This window comes from Anoplopoma fimbria, chromosome 1 (assembly GCF_027596085.1).
Source record: "Anoplopoma fimbria isolate UVic2021 breed Golden Eagle Sablefish chromosome 1, Afim_UVic_2022, whole genome shotgun sequence".
Taxonomy (NCBI): domain Eukaryota; kingdom Metazoa; phylum Chordata; class Actinopteri; order Perciformes; family Anoplopomatidae; genus Anoplopoma; species Anoplopoma fimbria.
In genome coordinates this window covers 20853873-20872181 of record NC_072449.1, presented here as the reverse complement: position 1 = coordinate 20872181, position 18309 = coordinate 20853873, and the positions used below count along the sequence as shown (strand labels likewise).

At 40.5% G+C, this 18309-nt stretch overlaps 1 protein-coding gene across 1 annotated transcript; it reads left to right on the top strand.

The window, feature by feature from the left end:
- The first annotated feature begins 2292 nt into the window (after positions 1 to 2292).
- igsf10 (immunoglobulin superfamily, member 10) lies at positions 2293 to 14235 on the top strand. The gene is made up of 9 exons (XM_054604549.1): positions 2293 to 2495; positions 3423 to 3552; positions 4071 to 4461; positions 4984 to 5751; positions 5878 to 7743; positions 7883 to 9502; positions 10599 to 11502; positions 12254 to 12620; positions 12703 to 14235. Exons 1-9 carry the CDS (start codon positions 2293 to 2295, stop codon positions 14233 to 14235), a joined length of 7782 nt encoding a protein of 2593 aa, XP_054460524.1.
- Positions 14236 to 18309: the final 4074 nt, after the last annotated feature.

Sequence of the window (18309 nt, the reverse complement as noted above, 5' to 3'; positions counted from 1 at the left end):
ACACTTATTGTAAGTCGCTTTGGATAAAAGCGTCTCTAAATGACTGTAATGTGATGTAATGTAATAATAAGCCATACAAAATCAGGATGTCATACTCAAACAGAGCATGAATATGGATTAGTCTGTCATAGGTTATAGAAAAGCAATTGATGGCAGTGATATCATTAAGTAATAAAGTCATTAGACATAATTATACAGATGTCATTATGGAGATGCACAACTTATCCTATAGTATAAAGACAGCGTATTTTTGAACAGGTGGAAAAACGATATGGATGGAATATTTACAGGTTTTTCCAATCAGACCACTTCTCTGAGTATTTCATGGTCGCAGTTACTCTGGGAGAACATTGGAGCAGATCAGAGGGGGGGCGGAGGAGACCAAAGTGCTCAACCTGCCCAGCACAGCTCACACACAGCTCACACACACAGAGCTCACACACACAGCTCACACACAGCTCACACACAGCTCACACACACAGCTCACACACAGCTCACACACAGCTCACTCATCTGTGGAACCACACTGAAGAATTACTGTAAACCGAATGGGCACCTTTTACACTCCACTCGGGATATTTACACCAGTTGCCAGCGCAGCAGTTTTCTACAGATGTTCAAGAGCAGTGAAGGAAACCGTAGGTATATTTTTTGCTCCCCTTGTATTATCAATACAATACGCTACAATTGGTAAGATAAGATAAGATAAGATAAGATAATCCTTTATTAGTCCCGCAGCGGGGACATTTGCAATAGCCTAGAGAGAGAGAATATGTTCTCATATTTCCATAAAATTTAGGATGTCACATTTCTTGTTTCACGTAATTACCACTTTAACTGTGTGTGTTCTCACTGTATCAAAATACCTATTGAATTCATATAAATATGAATATATATGAATATGAAAACATACGAACTGTAAAAAAAAAAAAAAAAAAAATGATGCAAAGGTTGAGTGACATGATGCAAAGTTATAGAAAGAAATTGTGCTAATGTTGCCTTCATCGGGATATTCAACTTTGTATAATTCTATCTATCCATCTATCTATCTATCTATCTATCTATCTATCTATCTATCTATCTATCTATCTATCTATCTATCTATCTATCTATCTATCTATCTATCTATCTATCTATCTATCTATCTATCTATCTATCTATCTATCTATCTATCTATCTATCCATATCTATCTATCTATCTATCTATCTATCTATCTATCTATCTATCTATCTATCTATCTATCTATCTATCTATCTATCTATCTATCTATCTATCTATCTATCTATCTCATTATCTCTATCTATCTATCTATCTATCTATCTATCTATCTATCTATCTATCTATCTATCTATCTATCTATCTATCTATCTATCTATCTATCTATCTATCTATCTATCTATCTATATAAATATCTATCTATCTATCTATCTATCTATCTATCTATCTATCTATCTATCTATCTATCTATCTATCTATCTATCTATCTATCTATCTATCTATCTATCTATCTATCTATCTATCTATCTATCTATCTATCTATCTATCTATCTATCTATCTATCTATCTATCTATCTATCTATCTATCTATCTATCTATCTATCTATCTATCTATCTATCTATCTATCTATCTATCTATCTATCTATCTATCTATCTCATTATCTCTATCTATCTATCTATCTATCTATCTATCTATCTATCTATCTATCTATCTATCTATCTATCTATCTATCTATCTATCTATCTATCTATCTATCTATATAAATATCTATCTATCTATCTATCTATCTATCTATCTATCTATCTATCTATCTATCTATCTATCTATCTATCTATCTATCTATCTATCTATCTATCCATCTATCTATCTATCTATCTATCTATCTATCTATCTATCTATCTATCTATCTATCTATCTATCTATCCATCTATCTATCTATCTATCTATCTATCTATCTATCTATCTATCTATCTATCTATCTATCTATCTATCTATCTATCTATCTATCTATCTATCTATCTATCTATCTATCTATCTATCTATCTATCTATCTATCTATCTATCTATCTATCTATCTATCTATCTATCTATCTATCTATCTATCTATCTATCTATCTATCTATCTATCTATCTATCTATCTATCTATCTATCTATCTATCTATCTATCTATCTATCTATCTATCTATCTATCTATCTATCTATCTGCATCTCTTTCCATGTGGGTTTCATTAATGGTTCAGGACTAAATCTACCCCCCCTCTCCGTGCAGCGAAGCCCCTTCCCCGTGCACAATGAGTGCGTGTGTCTGCAGCGCCTCGCACCAGCGGAGGTGGCTGTTTAAGGCTCTGTTGTTCTTGGCTGCTGTGCTGCCGACGAGCGGTGACTGCCCCAAATCATGCGTCTGCAATGTTCCCACTGAAGTGCATTGCACCTTCAGATACCTGACCGCAATACCTGACCACATCCAGCCAGCTGTGGAAAGAATTAACCTCGGGTGAGCTTTTCAATTGATGGGATAGTGTAGGTAATTTACTCTAGGGGAGGATTGTATTGATTGATTTAAACCACTGACTGTATAAGCAGGAACAACATTGCAAATAAACTAATGTCAGGTACTGCCTTTTCAGAGTTTAAACTAACAAAGCTACAAGCCATCACTGGTAGTAAAATAAGTAAGTAACTGTCCAAATTGAAATACAAATTTAAATGACCATTACCATATAGGCCAACCTTACTTTAGATTTTTACCTTTAGCTTGTTTCTGTGATATCATTTTTTTATCATTTTTATTTGTACTTTAACTGTGGGGACTTCGCCTAAATCCGATCGTAAAGTTAAACCTGAGGAGATGTCTAATCAGTTAGTTCATCTCAAAACACCTATGTGGGAGTGCAATGAGTGCAAACAGCTCCATAGTCCAAAACAAATCCTCTTAGAGGCACTTTTAATTAACACACTATCATAATTACTAGTTGGATACTGGTTATGATGGATCCTTATACAGAAAAAAAGATTAATAAATAGAGTAAAGTACTAAATATTAACAAGTGTAAAAACCCACACTGATACCCAATATTAAAGGTTATACACAACTGTTCACCTCTCATGATTGTATGTATTTGCATTTATAGAATGCCCTTAGTTGAGTTCCCCCAAACATTTTCACCTGTTAGGGCTGAACAGCTTAAAGTTGTGAATGTTTCGTGTAAGAACATCCATTAAGGTGTCATCACCTGTCATCATCAGTCATATACCAGCATAGCTCTCTCATATTCAACCTGAGCAGAGGTCTAATCTGGAACACTTGTTTCGGTGTACAGGGATCTAAATGTGCTCTAGATTTTTTTTAAAATCCATAAAATAGTATCTGGTACACTTGATCTGATAAACTGAAGTCTGTTTTTTATTTCTCTGCCTTTAGGTACAACAGTATTACTGTCTTGAGAGAAAATGATCTTTCAGGACTTGAGAATTTAGAGTTGTTGATGCTGCATAGCAACACCATCCACAGTATTTACGACAGAGCCTTCCAAGACCTCAAGTCCTTACAGGTAAAATCATGTATTTGTCTGTCTCTTATAACCAAACTTCAGCCTCTCTTTTGTTAAGTTTCCTGTACGGGAATATCAAAAGCGTATAGAGTACACAATGGTTCAGTTCAATACTTGCACATGCATGACACACAAATGTGCAATTCTACTTCCACTGATATTTGATGTTCAAATAACTGAACATTTACTGATGGACAAAACATTAGTACAGTATAACAGCAATCACGGTAGATCAGCACCACAAGCTACAAAAATTTTGGAGCTACTTCTACTTCTGTCTTGCACAATCCTCATATAAATCGAACACCACAAGCTTCACAAAGAGAGCATTATTGTGGACTTTAATAATGGGTTGCATTTTATCCCAGTAACATTTTCAAATGATTCTCCTGTCAACATTTTATGGTATAAATGATGCGAGGTTTGGTGTTATAATAATATATAGTAAATCATTTTTGAGAATCCCAAGTCAACAGTCTTTTGAAAACATCTCCAACTTCTCAATCACTTTCTCACAGGTCCTGAAGATGTCCTTTAATAAAGTAAAGGAAATCGAGAAAGAGACATTCAAAGGCTTGGACAATCTGCTGAGACTCCACATGGACCACAACAACATTGAGTTCATCAGCCCAGAGGCTTTCTACGGTCTAACCAAACTACAGCTGGTCCACCTGGAGGGTAACCACCTCCAGCAGCTCCACCCAGACACATTCATAACACTGAGACACAGCCAGGTATTCAAGGTGTCCTCCGTGAGAAACATCCACCTGTCGGAAAACCTTCTCACCATTCTGCCTGAAGATATCTTCTCAGGCTGCAGCCAGTTGGAGAACCTCTTCCTTCATGGCAACCCATGGACCTGTGATTGTCGTATGAAGTGGTTCTCAGTGTGGGCACAGAGGAACGCAGGTGAGGAGTGTGTGTGAGAGAACCACCCATTTCTCAATATAAACATTTTTGTGTGCGTACATGCAAATAAATGCTGCATTTGTTAGAAGCTTTAATACGACACATCTGGTAACTGGTCGGTAACTGTAATAGTACTTTGAAAGGGGAATGTACTTAAGTGGTATGTTTTTCTCCTGTGAGGTAATAGTGCTTGGATTTGAATCCAAAGCAAGAAAGGCATGCCCAATGAGGGAAACATACAAATCTTTGCAGAGACATCACTGGAGGCAGGAATCTTCTCATCTTGAGGGCTACAGAAAACACTAGAGACACAGAAGAACAAAAGTTATACCTTCCATTCATGACTTGGCTAATGTAAAAGACAACTCATAAATTACAGTTCTGGATGACGATGATATTTTCTGGTTCACAGGTTTTACTGATCTGTTTTGGTTTGGCTGGCCCGTAATGTGGAAATTGTAAATGCTCTTTTCTTACATGCAACCAACTGAACTCTACACCACTTGGTTTAAATGTTTCCAGGTGTGCTGAAATGCAAGCGAGACAGGCGATATCCGAGGGGCCAGCTGTGTCCTGTTTGTGAAACCCCTGCCCCTTACCAAAAGAAACCTCTATCCCTCCTCTCCGGTGATGCCTTCACATGTATCAAACCCTGGATCCAACCCCATCTAAAGCAGAAAAACATCAGCCTGGATGAGGGCGACTTTACCCCAGTTTCCCCTAAGGACTTCATTGCCCCTTTAGGATCGATAGAAATTAAACTGACTGACCAGTTTCACAGTGATGCCAGTCTATCCTGCACTGTCCAGAGGCCGTCTTCTTTTGAAAACCTTACACAAACCTTGGAGAAGGAGGAGGGAAACAATGTTACTGTGCTAACCTCTGGCATAACTACATATTTGGTGTGTAATATTGACCATGAGCACATACATCAGCTGTGGCAGATCTTGGCCACCTACAGTGACTCTCCCATGACACTTGAAAGAGGCTTAATGCTGTCTAGAAGCCCAGAAATGGTTTACAGGTATAGTCAGATAAAAACAAAGGAAGGAGAGGAAGGAATTCACACAAACATTGAGGCTGAGATTAAAGCCTCCCCTGAATGGTTAATGCAGGGAGAGATAAGCTTCCAGCTTGACCGCACTACTACCACTTTCTCTACTCTGCACATTAAGTACCAGTCTGTGGTCAACCTACGTTTGGAAAACACATCACCTAAGAGAGGTCGCTATTCCTGGACGATGATCAAGCGCGATAATCAGACCAAGACTGAGCACACTGTACTTACAGGTAGGAATTAGAGATCAAGGCTTAATTGCTGATTTTACCTTCACTTCAGTTTACATGTACCTATAATTAAACTCTTAACAAGACAAGAATTTCTGTAATAAAATGTTTATTTTATTTTTAACACAGGTGGTGTGGTGCAATTGAGCTGTCAAATCCGGGGTGAGCCAAAGCCTTTGTTGGAGTGGATTTTACCAGATGGAAGTAAGGTCAGAGCTCCTTACTCCAGTGAGGACAGGAGGCTAATAATCACTGCTGAAGGGAAGCTCACTTTACGGGGTGCGGATGCTTCAGACACTGGTCTCTACCGGTGCATCACCACAAACTACCTGGATGCAGATATCCTTGCCTTTCGAGTGACAGTCCTGTCACCTGATGTGGAAGAAGCTGAAGTCAACGGTGTCCAACTCTCAAAGCCACTAGATGAAAATCTGTTTTTTGATTGTAGCGCCACAGGAAGTCCTGAGGTCTCAATCCAGTGGGTACTCCCTGACCATTCTATACTGGACAAGTCTCGTGGGAAAAGGAAAGTGTTTGAGAATGGAACGTTGCTGATTCAGGGTCTCACAGCGAGGGACAGAGGATTTTATAGGTGTTTGGTCTCTAATTACCTGGGAGTCGATCTGCTTGTGTCTCAGGTGACAGTGACTGGCGAAACACCTGAGAAGGTGACAGATTTGGACAGTGAGGGATCAGGGGTAGAAATGGAAGACAATTTTGAACCTAGCTTGACTGAAAAGACAGTCACCCTCTCTGACAGAACTAGACAGGAATCTAGGACCATCACCTCGGATCGACCTTACCCCAGACTCGGGTCGCAGGGTAGAGGTGGTGCTGGAGGTAGACTTGGACACAGAAGGAGGGGGCCAATCACCAACAGACGCATCTGGAGTAATAGGGTGTTTGATAAAGCTTCCAGGAAAGTGGACCCACTGCGGTTTGCTGAATTTATGAAAAAGGCTCAAGATGGATCAAGAATAAGGACTGGCACAGAGAAAGAGGGGGGAAAATATCAACACTCAAACACTGGTCTTTCTGGTGATAGTGAAATCGGCTCTGGTGAGGATCATCCTGAAGATCATCACATTGTGCCAATAATAGTCAAACCAACAACAGACAATCTACAAAAAGGTAGACTATTCAAACAAGAGAACAGGCAGCCTGAAACTATAACAACCACACAGACAGGTCATGGTAGTAACGTAGCAACAACAGGGGCAGATCAAACTGTTGGCTTTGAAACCACATTCGGAAAACTTTTTGAATTCAGTAAAGTGACAGAAAACCCATATACACCAGGGTCATTTATGCAATCAGATTCAACACCAATAATGTCCACATTCACACACCATCCAACAGAAAGGAAGGAAAGTCAAAGTGATGCAGTAACACCATACCACACAATTTCACGCAACGCAGGCCTCTCTAGTTTTGATGAGACCACAGATTTTTATGCGCTGGAAAGAACTACCAAGCCAGGCTCAAACAGTCGCCCAGTCACTCTCCAGCTTACTGTGACAGACACATCACAAGAAACTCAGCTCCAGTTCTCGGGAGAACAACCTGCAGAGCCAGAGACGTCCACTGGGGTGGCGCTATCATTTCCCACGGACCCCCATGTCACTCCAATGAGGGATGGCCCAAGCCCAGTGGAGCTAGTTGTTCACACATCCACAGACTCAGAAAGCCAGACCACATTCACAGCTGTCACCACCACAGAGAGAAAACGAGATGAGATAACCTTCCACACTACCCAAACAATCAAATCCCCACGTCTGCCTGCAGGATCGACTATTATCTCCCAGCAGCAGATCCATATTATCCCGGGAAAAAACAGCAGAGGAGGGGGCCGAAGGAGAACCTTCCAAGGCCGCAGGAGAATCATTAAACCCAACAGGATCACTGACATACAGTCCTTCATCAATAAACTTAAACAGCCCTCATCAAAGAAGGAAGGGAATGCCACGGTGCCTTATAGAATTGAACTGACCACAGGTAAGCCAGTTTGTCTTGTAAGCAAATAGATCCATTGCTAATTTGGTTGGTTGCTTCATTGTTTAGTTTGTGCTACCTTATATGATATTTTTGTACATCTGAGCTTCCTTTTTCCTTTTTTTCTCATTTTTCCCCTCAGACTGTGACTGGGGTGAAGACAAAAAGAAGACAGCAACTACTGATCTGCAGCCAGTCAAACCAACAGCTTACTCCAGTTCATCTTTACACAAAACAGAGAGACCTGCCTCTACACCAAATACTGCAACTTCTACCACAACATATTACATCACTTCAACTGCCGCCTTCACCCATACAGAGTCAAGGCAAGATGTTTCCAGTGGCTACATAACTTCTGCTGATGCCCCTGAGTTTGACCCTACCATTGATCCACTTTTGACCACAACTAAAGAACCATCAATCTCGACCACAACCACAACTACAACCGTCTCTAAGGTTATTAGGGAAAGAATTCCATGGAATAGGCTGTTTGGTGGCAGAGATAAAGAAAAGATACCAGGCAGGCTGAGGGAGCCCACCATCACCACCACCCCTCCAACAACAATGACCCCAACCACCACCAAGACAGCTATGCCCACCATCACCGCAAACTCACTTTCTGAACCTGAGACTCTGTCCCCATCGAGGCACACAGGGAGCAAAGAGGGTTCATTAGATGATGACAATGGATATTTTTCCTCTGCAGATTTTGAGTTCACAACACTGCGACCCAGCTTTCACCAATTAGCTACGAGCAGCCCATCCTATTACTCCAAGTCTGCCACCACTGCTGAAACACCACCAGAATCACAGACTCTACCTTCCCCACCTACTGTCAAACCACATTCAATTGAAAATCCAGATGAAGATTTATCATCTGGGTCTGGGAGACTACCTGATAATTGGTTGGTAATCAGACAGAGGCCTGATGGGTCAAGAGGACGACAAGGGCGGAGAAGGAGGCCCTTACGAGGCAGGAGACCCTTCAAGAAACCTGCAATCAATAGATTACGGCCTGCTACCACAACTGAGGCTTCAACCACAACTATGGAAACTACAATGGCGATAACCACACTACCACAAAGGACTGTTTTACTCTACAAGCCCCTTTACACATCATCTAGGCAAGAGGACAGAACTCCAATAGTTGTTGCCACTGACCAAACGTCACAGGAGGAGACTGACATAAATGAGGAATTTGACTGGAGCCCATCTAGCGGTTTACCAGCCTATGCCACAACCAAGACACCGTTGATCTCTTCAACCACATTTTACCCCACCACCACATTCATGCCAACCACCAAAAAAGGGCCTTACCAAACAGCTCGGACTAAAGTCCACAGCAACATAAGACCGCCAACACAGAGGAACACTGATCACACCACTCGTAGGCCACCAGTGAGGAGAATCAGACCTACTGTGCAGATAAGTGGTGCCACAGACAGTGCAGATAAAGGCCTTGACACAGTGACTATGGTTACAGCTGTGCAGGGATACACCAACACCGCTGCCCCATACAACAACATAGGCACACACAATGCCATCTCTAGTGTATATAACCATGAGGCTGGCAATGAAGCTACAAGTGCCAATACTGCTGGCTTTGAACTCACCACAAAGGCCATGACAAGCAAACCAAAGATAGTTGGGGGCAATGCAGCCAGCTTCACCGTGTTATCCAACTCAGATGCTTTCCTGCCATGTGAGGCTGTTGGAAACCCTCAGCCAGCTATAACCTGGAAGCGCTTCTCATCAACCACAGGTAAAAAAACATTTTTAATTTTTTTATCATTTAGAAAAACTAAACAAAGACAACCCAAAAGCATTGTGAAAAATGCATCTTTTCATTTTATATTAAAATATAGGAATGATTATGTAAAGTTAATGAAATTTCAGGGAGGCAACTGTTATGTTTTTTCAGATTTTAATTTAACAAAGAGGTTCTGAAATACTGTATGTCGTTGTGACATTGTCTTAGAGCTATTTTGTTTACTCTTCTGAGTTATTATAAACTTTAATCATTTATTGTGTGTGTTTAATAACATAGTAACAACACAAACAACTAGAAAGGTTCACTGACTAGAGTTTAGATCTTCGCCAGGTGTATCTGCATCAACCGGTGATGTATTATGTGATTAAATGAATACAACCAACAATTGGCTAAGCCAAAAGTATGTGTACTTAGTTAGCTGTTAGCTGTTAGCCAAACAAGCCGTCCAAAACAATAAAAGTGTGCAAACTGTTTTCCTCCACTGTGTCTCTGGCTGCAGAACAGCAACTGAGAGGTACTCAGCAGTATGTGCACTTGGAGTTCTGTTATCTGTAAGCTTTTAGCCAGAAACAATGTCCAAAACATTAAAAGCTTTGTTATCAGTAGCAGCCCATACTGGCCGGATGCCAAGTTAGAGTAGTGAGTCAGGGGTCGGCAGGTAGTCAATGGCAGTATAAATTAAGCAATAAAAGGTGTTGTCACAGCAACCACAAGAGGTCATCAAACATGCAGCCATAACTGGCCACCCAAAATATTATGCAGTTTGTTTCAGCAGAATGTTAGATTAGCTGTGGACAGACACAGAGATGTACACTGAATCAATGACACACACACACACACACACACACACACACACACACACACACACACACACACACACACACACACACACTCACGCACACAGATATGCAACCAATCCTGGCAGATATAACAACAATGAGAAAACAGCAAAATGAACAAAAGAAACAACACAGATGGTAATAAAATCACAAATAACTAAATGGTTTTTAGTAAGTAACATGACAGTTGATATTTTTGTAGTTATTTTGATATTTTTCAAAGGAAATTACCTTTCTTTCTCCCTCAGGTACCACTGTTACCATTAAGGGGAGGATGGGAAAGTTTGAGGTGTTGAGCAATGGCACACTTTCGATTCAGAATGCCAACATTAAGGACCGTGGGCAGTACCTCTGTCTAGCTGAGAATGATCATGGATCAGATAAACTTCTTGTCACTCTCTCTGTGGTGGCCTACACTTCACGCATCCTGGAGCCAAAAATGCGTGATATAAAGTCTCATGAAGGAAACAATGTTGAGATGACATGTAAAGCAGAAGGTCGGCCGACACCCATGATATCCTGGATCCTGGCCAACCGAACCCAGGTCAAGGCTCAAAACACTGAGAAGGGAAGGGTATCAGTATCTGCTGAGGGGACTCTGGTCATTGAGCAGGTGTCTGTTTATGACAGAGGTCATTACAAATGCATTGCCAGTAATCCAGCTGGAGCCGATACTGCTACAGTCCGACTGCAGGTGGTGGCAGCTCCCCCAGGTATCGTGGAGGAGAAACGGCAGCAGGTTAAAGTGGGTTTAAGCCAAAACTTGTGGCTTCCCTGCACAGGCCAAGGCAGCCCTCAGCCTACTATTCACTGGGTTCTCGATGATGGGTCAATGGTACGATATAACAGGCCTCCCAGTGACACAAGGATATCAGTGTATGGGAATGGAACCCTCCACATTGAGGATGTCACTCAAGAAGACAGTGGCAAATATGAATGTATTGCTACCAGCTCGACTGGTTCAGAGAGAAGGGTTGTTACTCTGACAGTAGAGAGGCAAGAGTCTGCACCTCAAATAGTGGAGACATCAAAGCGCTTAACAGCGTTGGTCTTCGAGGACCAGCTGAGACTAAACTGTTCAGCTACAGGAGACCCTGAGCCAAGGATCATCTGGAGGCTGCCCTCTAAGGCTGTAGTGGACCAGTGGCACAGGTAAAAATGTCTAAATCAGTAGCAGTAATGCAGACCTGGCAGCAGAAATTAATCCGTGGGCGGGCATTTGAATTCCATAAACTGGCCCAGCATAAACATAATAGCAAATATGCTTCTAAATGGTTCCCTGATCTGGAAGCAACAGTAAAGTCATTAACCGTCAAAGTAGGTCAATGAAAATGCAGCTTACCTGTACTACAGCCAAGGAAATGTAAAACAGATATTTTCTGCTACGCTGCCAAGATGTGGATGCCATGTTGGACCAGCAGAGCAATACATGATAAAAAGAAAATGGATACTTATCCGACTGTAAAGGGGTCAGGGAGGATCCTCCCTTGTGAATTATTTTGATAAACAAGCTCTATTTTTATGCAGTAACATGTACAACATTTTCTGTTATTATGGATATGACTGTGATGTGTGACAGCAAAATTCTTGCCATCAGGCCATTATTTTTGTAAGATACGTTAGTAACAATACACAAACAGAGATACTACTATTTGAACTTTTTGAATACTACTATTAAGTGGTAGCAAAGCTTTCAAAAAGGATAGCCCAGGAATGAAAGTATTTGCAGAATTCTCTAAATAACAGTTGTTTGACAATTAAGAGACTCATAAACTGACAATATGTATGTGATTTGTCCTTTTCATGCACTATGGTGAATAGTGCTCACTTGTTTTTGATCAGGCTTTATTCTGTCCTCTCCAAATCCTTAGTATCTTTAATTTCCTGTCATGTATCTTTGCAGGATGGGCAGCAGAATTCAGGTCCTGGATAATGGCACTCTCATTGTTAGCATTGTGAGTGATAAAGATGCCGGAGACTATCTCTGTGTGGCACGAAACAAAATTGGTGATGATCTCCAACTCATGAAGGTCAGTGTGTCAATGAAACCAGCCAAGATAGAGCCAAAGCTCTATGGAAAGAAGCAGATACCCTACGGTAATGACTTTAAGGTTGACTGCAAAGCTTCGGGAGCACCAAAGCCAGAGATATCCTGGGGATTACCAGACGGTACAGTGGTCAACAGCGCTCTTCAGTCTGATGCCAGCAGTGGAGGAGGACGAGCACGGCGCTATACACTTTTTGACAATGGAACTCTCTACCTAAACCAGGTATGCAATGGCATGTGATTTTCCTTAATGAAACATAAAAACCTTTTCAAACAATTTACGTGATTGTTTTATGTTTCTCCAGGTTGGTATGTCAGAGGAAGGAGACTACACCTGCTATGCTGAGAACCAGGTGGGCAAGGATGAGATGCATTTTCATATCACTGTGGTGACCGCTGCCGCCAAGATACGTCCAACCAGCCAGACATATGCCAGGGTGAAGCCTGGAGGGAACGTCCGCTTTGACTGTGAAGCACTTGGGGAGCCCAAACCCAAGATCCTGTGGATGCTGCCCACCAACGATGTCATTGCAGCATCTAATGAACGGTACCTAATGCACGTCAATGGCTCCCTGGATATCAGGGATGTGAAGCTTATCGATGCTGGGGAGTACGTTTGTATTGCTCGAAACCCTGCTGGAGAAAACAGAAAAGTCTACAAGCTCGATATAGAAGGGAATCCACCAGTGATCAATGGCTACCGGCAAAATAGAACTGTAATCAAAGATGTAGCTGCTAAATACTCCAGGAAATTAATAGACTGTAGGGCTGAGGGTGATCCCACGCCTGGAATCACTTGGATTATGCCTGATAACATCTTTTTGACAGCACCATACTATGGTAGCAGGATTAATGTCCACCATAATGGGACATTAGAGATTCGTAACGTGCGGCCGACTGATACAGCTGAGTTCATCTGCATGGCAAGGAATGATGGAGGAGAGGCGGTTATGGTAGTGCAGCTGGAGGTGAGCAGTAAACTCAGGAGGCCAATCTTCAGGAACCCTTTCAACGAACGTATAGTGTCTCAGATTGGGAAAACCACAGTTCTAAACTGCTCTGCTGATGGATACCCAACGCCAGAGATCACTTGGACTTTGCCTAATGGAACACGGTTTACTGGTGATCACCACCTAGTCAAAAATGGGACTTTAGTCATCTACAACGCTGGCAGAGAAGATGCTGGGAAGTACCGTTGTGGTGCCAAGAATTTAATTGGTTACATAGAGAAGCTAATCATTTTGGATGTTGGTCAGAAGCCTTACATTTTGACAAGGCCTAGGGGCATAATACGCAGTGTATCTGGAGAACCTCTTTTCCTTCATTGTTTATCTGATGGGAGTCCCAGACCTAAAATCCACTGGACTATTCCGGGTGGCCACACTCTTACTCGGCCTCAAGTCCTCGGACGCTACCAGTTACTAGAGAATGGTACATTGATTGTTCAGGATACAACTCTCCACGATAGAGGGAACTACATTTGCAGGGCTCAAAGCGATGCTGGAGCGGCTGTGCTCGCTGTCCCTGTTATTATCGTTGCCTACCCTCCACGGATCACATCAGGGCCACCTCCCAGTGTAAGGGCAGTGACTGGGAAACCTATCCAGCTCAACTGTGCCGCCACTGGGATTCCCAAGCCTGAGATCATCTGGGAGATGCCCGATCGTTCAGTTCTGTCAGCAGCAGAACAGGGCCGGCCAATGGGTAGCGAACTGCTCCACCCTCAGGGCACACTTATCATTCAGAGGCCCAAATCCTCAGACACTGGCACATACAAGTGCCTGGCCAAGAGCCTCCTGGGTACAGACTCAAAGATCACATATATACATATATTGTGAGAAAAAGGCACGGTGGCATATCCGAATGTAAACATCAACAGACACTCAGTCGCTTGTGTTTGTGAGGTACAGTGCATGTTTTCTCACATGTGGAATTGCACGGCTTGTGGAATATTATTTTAAAAATGACATATGGGGATATGAAAAACAAACAAAGCACAAGAAAAAGGAAACAGACATTTTTTCTTAAATGGAAAACCAAGCCTGGGGCAAGAAAGTTGTTATTGTAACTTTGGAAATTTTGGGGTCTGGAAATTCATAGGTGGTTCTCATTTAGGGTGGTTCTCATGGGAGCCAAAGCACCAGTGCATGGAGTCAAATTTAAAGTAATTTCTCTGAGCAGGCATTGCAGGCCACATATAGGTATAGTATTACAGCACTTTCAGAGAAAGAGAATTAATTGTGTAACAGATTATAATAAAGATAGAAAAGGCTCCCAAGAGGGGTTTAATTCCCTTTTACATTGGCCAGAAGTTGTTGCCTTCATAACACATTGCTTTGTCATTAAAGAGTTAATGAAAAAAAAAACACCAGGCAGAATAGGTAGTAAAATGTTTTTCATGAGCAATATATTAAATTTCACAGTGAAAAAAAGTTGATTTGACAAAGAAAATACATGAGGCTTGTTATACACTGGATACATAGCTGCATGGACAGTACATTGCTTTTATCACATCTGATGCCTTTATTAAACTTTTTTTATTTAGATTACAGTTAAAAGCAGATTATTTTATGTTTATTTGCAGTGCAGTTCATTGGTCAGAAACACACTATCAATCTATTGTGTTGTACACAAGAATTTACAGTAATGTTATACATTATGCTTATCTGTAATAATACAGTATATGTATATCTATTTGTAGTATCTACTTTATCAAAGTAGGGGAGACAAAATGAAATAAAAAAAACATGGTTCATGACTTTTTAATGTTCTTATTGTACTATTTGATACAGCAAAATATTTTAAAATAAGACATGCATCATATATATATGAAACGTCCCTGTTAAAAATACACAAAACTGGCTGTTATAATGCTGTTGAAATGAAGGCCAGGATTATCCAGTTGTACCTCACACTACAGGAGGAGGTTTGGGCTCTGGCTGCAGTAGAAATCTTCCAGACACACACAGTTTTAACTCTCCAGCTGTGAAAATATCTCTTACCCCAGGTCTTCAATGTGCAGGACCCACAGGGGAGCCTTTGATTTTTGTTTGTGATTGAGTGCTGACTTTACTGCCGCCCTGCAAATTAAACAGAGGGGGATTTTGAGACAGAAAAGGGGAACAGAGACATATAATCTGTATATAATTGATTAGAAGTAATATTTTCAGAAAAGACATAAAAACATTACATGCAACTTAAATAATGAATGTATTGTGAAATAATAAAGAGTGAAATGGTCTACTATATACTGGAGCAATGATGACTCTCTAACCACTAAAGTCTAAAGTCAATTTTAAGGGCATTCATTAAGACAAATACACCCCTATGCCTTAAGGGCAACAACTGGAACCAATTTCTCAGTAAATTGCACCAATTGTATAACGCCTATATAATGATGCACATTTCAATTAGGCTAAAACTTCCTTTTTGCAAGGCCTCATAAATAATACTGACTCTGAGAAAACAGAAAATTAGATCAAATAAAGGAATTGATTGTGTGTCATGAGAATACATTATAGGTTGATATAGAGTTACAGTTTTAAATGAACCACATTCTATGTGATTTATGTAGATACTTTAAATTAATTATCTGAATATTGTTTCTAATTGGCTATGGGCCATTGTAAAAAAAGTATTTCATTAAGAGATATCAAAGTATTTATAGTGCCTTCCAATAAACTATCAGCTGCATATTTAGCAGGAGACTCACAAAAGAGAAGTGTGTAAATTCCAGTAAATCATTTGAGATCTCAGAGAAAATACAATTTTTTCCAAAGTTTAGAGCCAGTCTAAAGCAAAGTGTTATGGCCCAGACTATGAGGAAAGAGGGAATTGTCTCTCATAAACTTTGGAATGCAGGTTACTTGCTACCTGATTTAAACTTCATTTACACGTGTACACGTTTTTATATGTGGCTCTTCAATGTGAAAGACGGTTTGTCATTCGCTCCATGTGCCTTCTGTGGATGGTGAAGAGTTTATTTGTTCAGTTCTGGTTTACGCTAGAGTTCATGTTTGGTGACTTGGATATTTATGAGGATTTATGTGATTTCCACATTTGCTCCATTCTTCTTGGACTTTTAAAGGAAAAGAGTGGAAGTCTAACAGGTACCATTTAAAATATGGTTTAATAAGCTATTGAAATTAGTAGTTTTGCTTTTTGTGTTTGTGTGAATTTAATCTTTACCAGGTCAAATAGACTGTACCTCTGAATCCAAATTCTGGTTACAGCTGTTAAAGTGATAAATCTCAACATGGAGAGCTGCACAACTATAACTATTTCACAAGATGAATAAACAAAAACTTTTTTTACACCAGATGAGTTAGATAAAGTATGGCCACTCTTTTACCAGATCTACAATAAATCAAATGACATACTGCTGGGAGATCACTACCCCTCAGTCCACCTTCATAAGGGACTCACAGTCCAATAGATTTTTCACATTTATATCCCTCTACCTTTTTCTCTAGATTCAACAGCCAACTTAGTACTCATTATCAGACCATCAAGACAATCTTTGCCTCAACATAGTCTCTAAATTATGCCCAAACTGCAGGGAATATTTAACAATAGATGCTTTGTTCAACCAGCTATTCTGACTTTAGTATTCCCCATGTTTCCATCCAGCATCAAGGATGTCCATCTGCACTCAAGGGACCAATGGGAGACCAGATCTGTTTAGTAACTCAATATGTCAGTATTTCTACTGGCTTTTTTATCTGCTGTAAGAGAAGTCTCATGACTATTTCCCTGTCTAGCATTTAATGTGTTAAGTGTTCCAGGGGTTTTATCTCAGATATGCACTTTATACAGCAAAGCCCTTTATATTTCAGTGAGTATGAGTTCTCAATGTGATACTGGATTATTCAGGTCAAAACTGATAATGTTTCGGAGTTCCTATACAATACATCAGGAAATAGTTATTTTGTTTAATATACACACATATTAAAACATACTGATGTATCAATTGTAAGCTAATATTGGCTGAAAAACTACCAGGACAAAAATAGATGTGAAAAGATAGTGAGTATGGACATAACTTTGCCAGGTGGCTAGAAACATGTCTCCAAATGAATGCTATTACGTTCGCCATATCAATATTAAAAGGTAAAATGATGTCAGTGTTTCCCCAACACTGACATAACATAAAAACATTGCACATTTTAAGAAGAAATTGCTGGGTACATATATCTTTTTTTTTGTCATCAAAGGTAACTTGCATATTATTATATATTGTCTCACTTATTAAAGAATCCTTACCTACTTATGAAGCTAGATGTGCAATGTGTGTTGTCATATGAGCAATGACAGACAGTTGAAAAAAAGAGAAAACTTAGAGCTGAGTGACAAAAAAATTGTAAAGGAAGGCCACAGAGTCGGTAGACGAGGGAAACCAGGGAAGGGTGAGACATATTTTGGTCTGTGGTATGAATTCCATACTTAAACTAGAATGCTAGCAGCCTGAACATGGAAACTGAGATCTCAAGAGAGGACTGCTGGAAGCCTACCAACAGCAGTCTGAGACAGTACTTCTCTGTTAGTTCAGAGAGTCTGTCTTATTTCTTTGATGCTGCAAACTTGCCAACAAGTAAAGTCCTCAGGAGAATGAAGTCGAGCACTTGCTTCATTTTTGCTGTTATCCAAACCTAAAGGTGGGAAAGTCTTTTCAAACAACCAAAGGGTCTCTTTCCATTACACACGGCCGTGTGGATGCAAACACACGCTTGTACATACAGTAGATCGCCCTCTCTCTTAGTACCCGTGGCACGCTGGAATTTCACACCAGCATTGCAGAATCCACACATCCACCTTGTAGCCACAAGTAAGACAGATTCATATTTGCACTTCTCTCTCGGTAGGATCTGTCATCCTGTGATAGTGGGTCTAGTTTTCTCGGACCAGTGCTTCTC

Excerpts from the sequence above, each read along its gene's own strand:
- igsf10 (XM_054604549.1), top strand. The coding sequence starts at position 2,293 with ATGAGTGCGTGTGTCTGCAGCGCCTCGCACCAGCGGAGGTGGCTGTTT. Across the intron at positions 2,496-3,422 it reads GTGGAAAGAATTAACCTCGG|GTACAACAGTATTACTGTCT; the intron begins GTGAGCTTTTCA and ends CTCTGCCTTTAG. Across the intron at positions 4,462-4,983 it reads GTGGGCACAGAGGAACGCAG|GTGTGCTGAAATGCAAGCGA; the intron begins GTGAGGAGTGTG and ends AAATGTTTCCAG.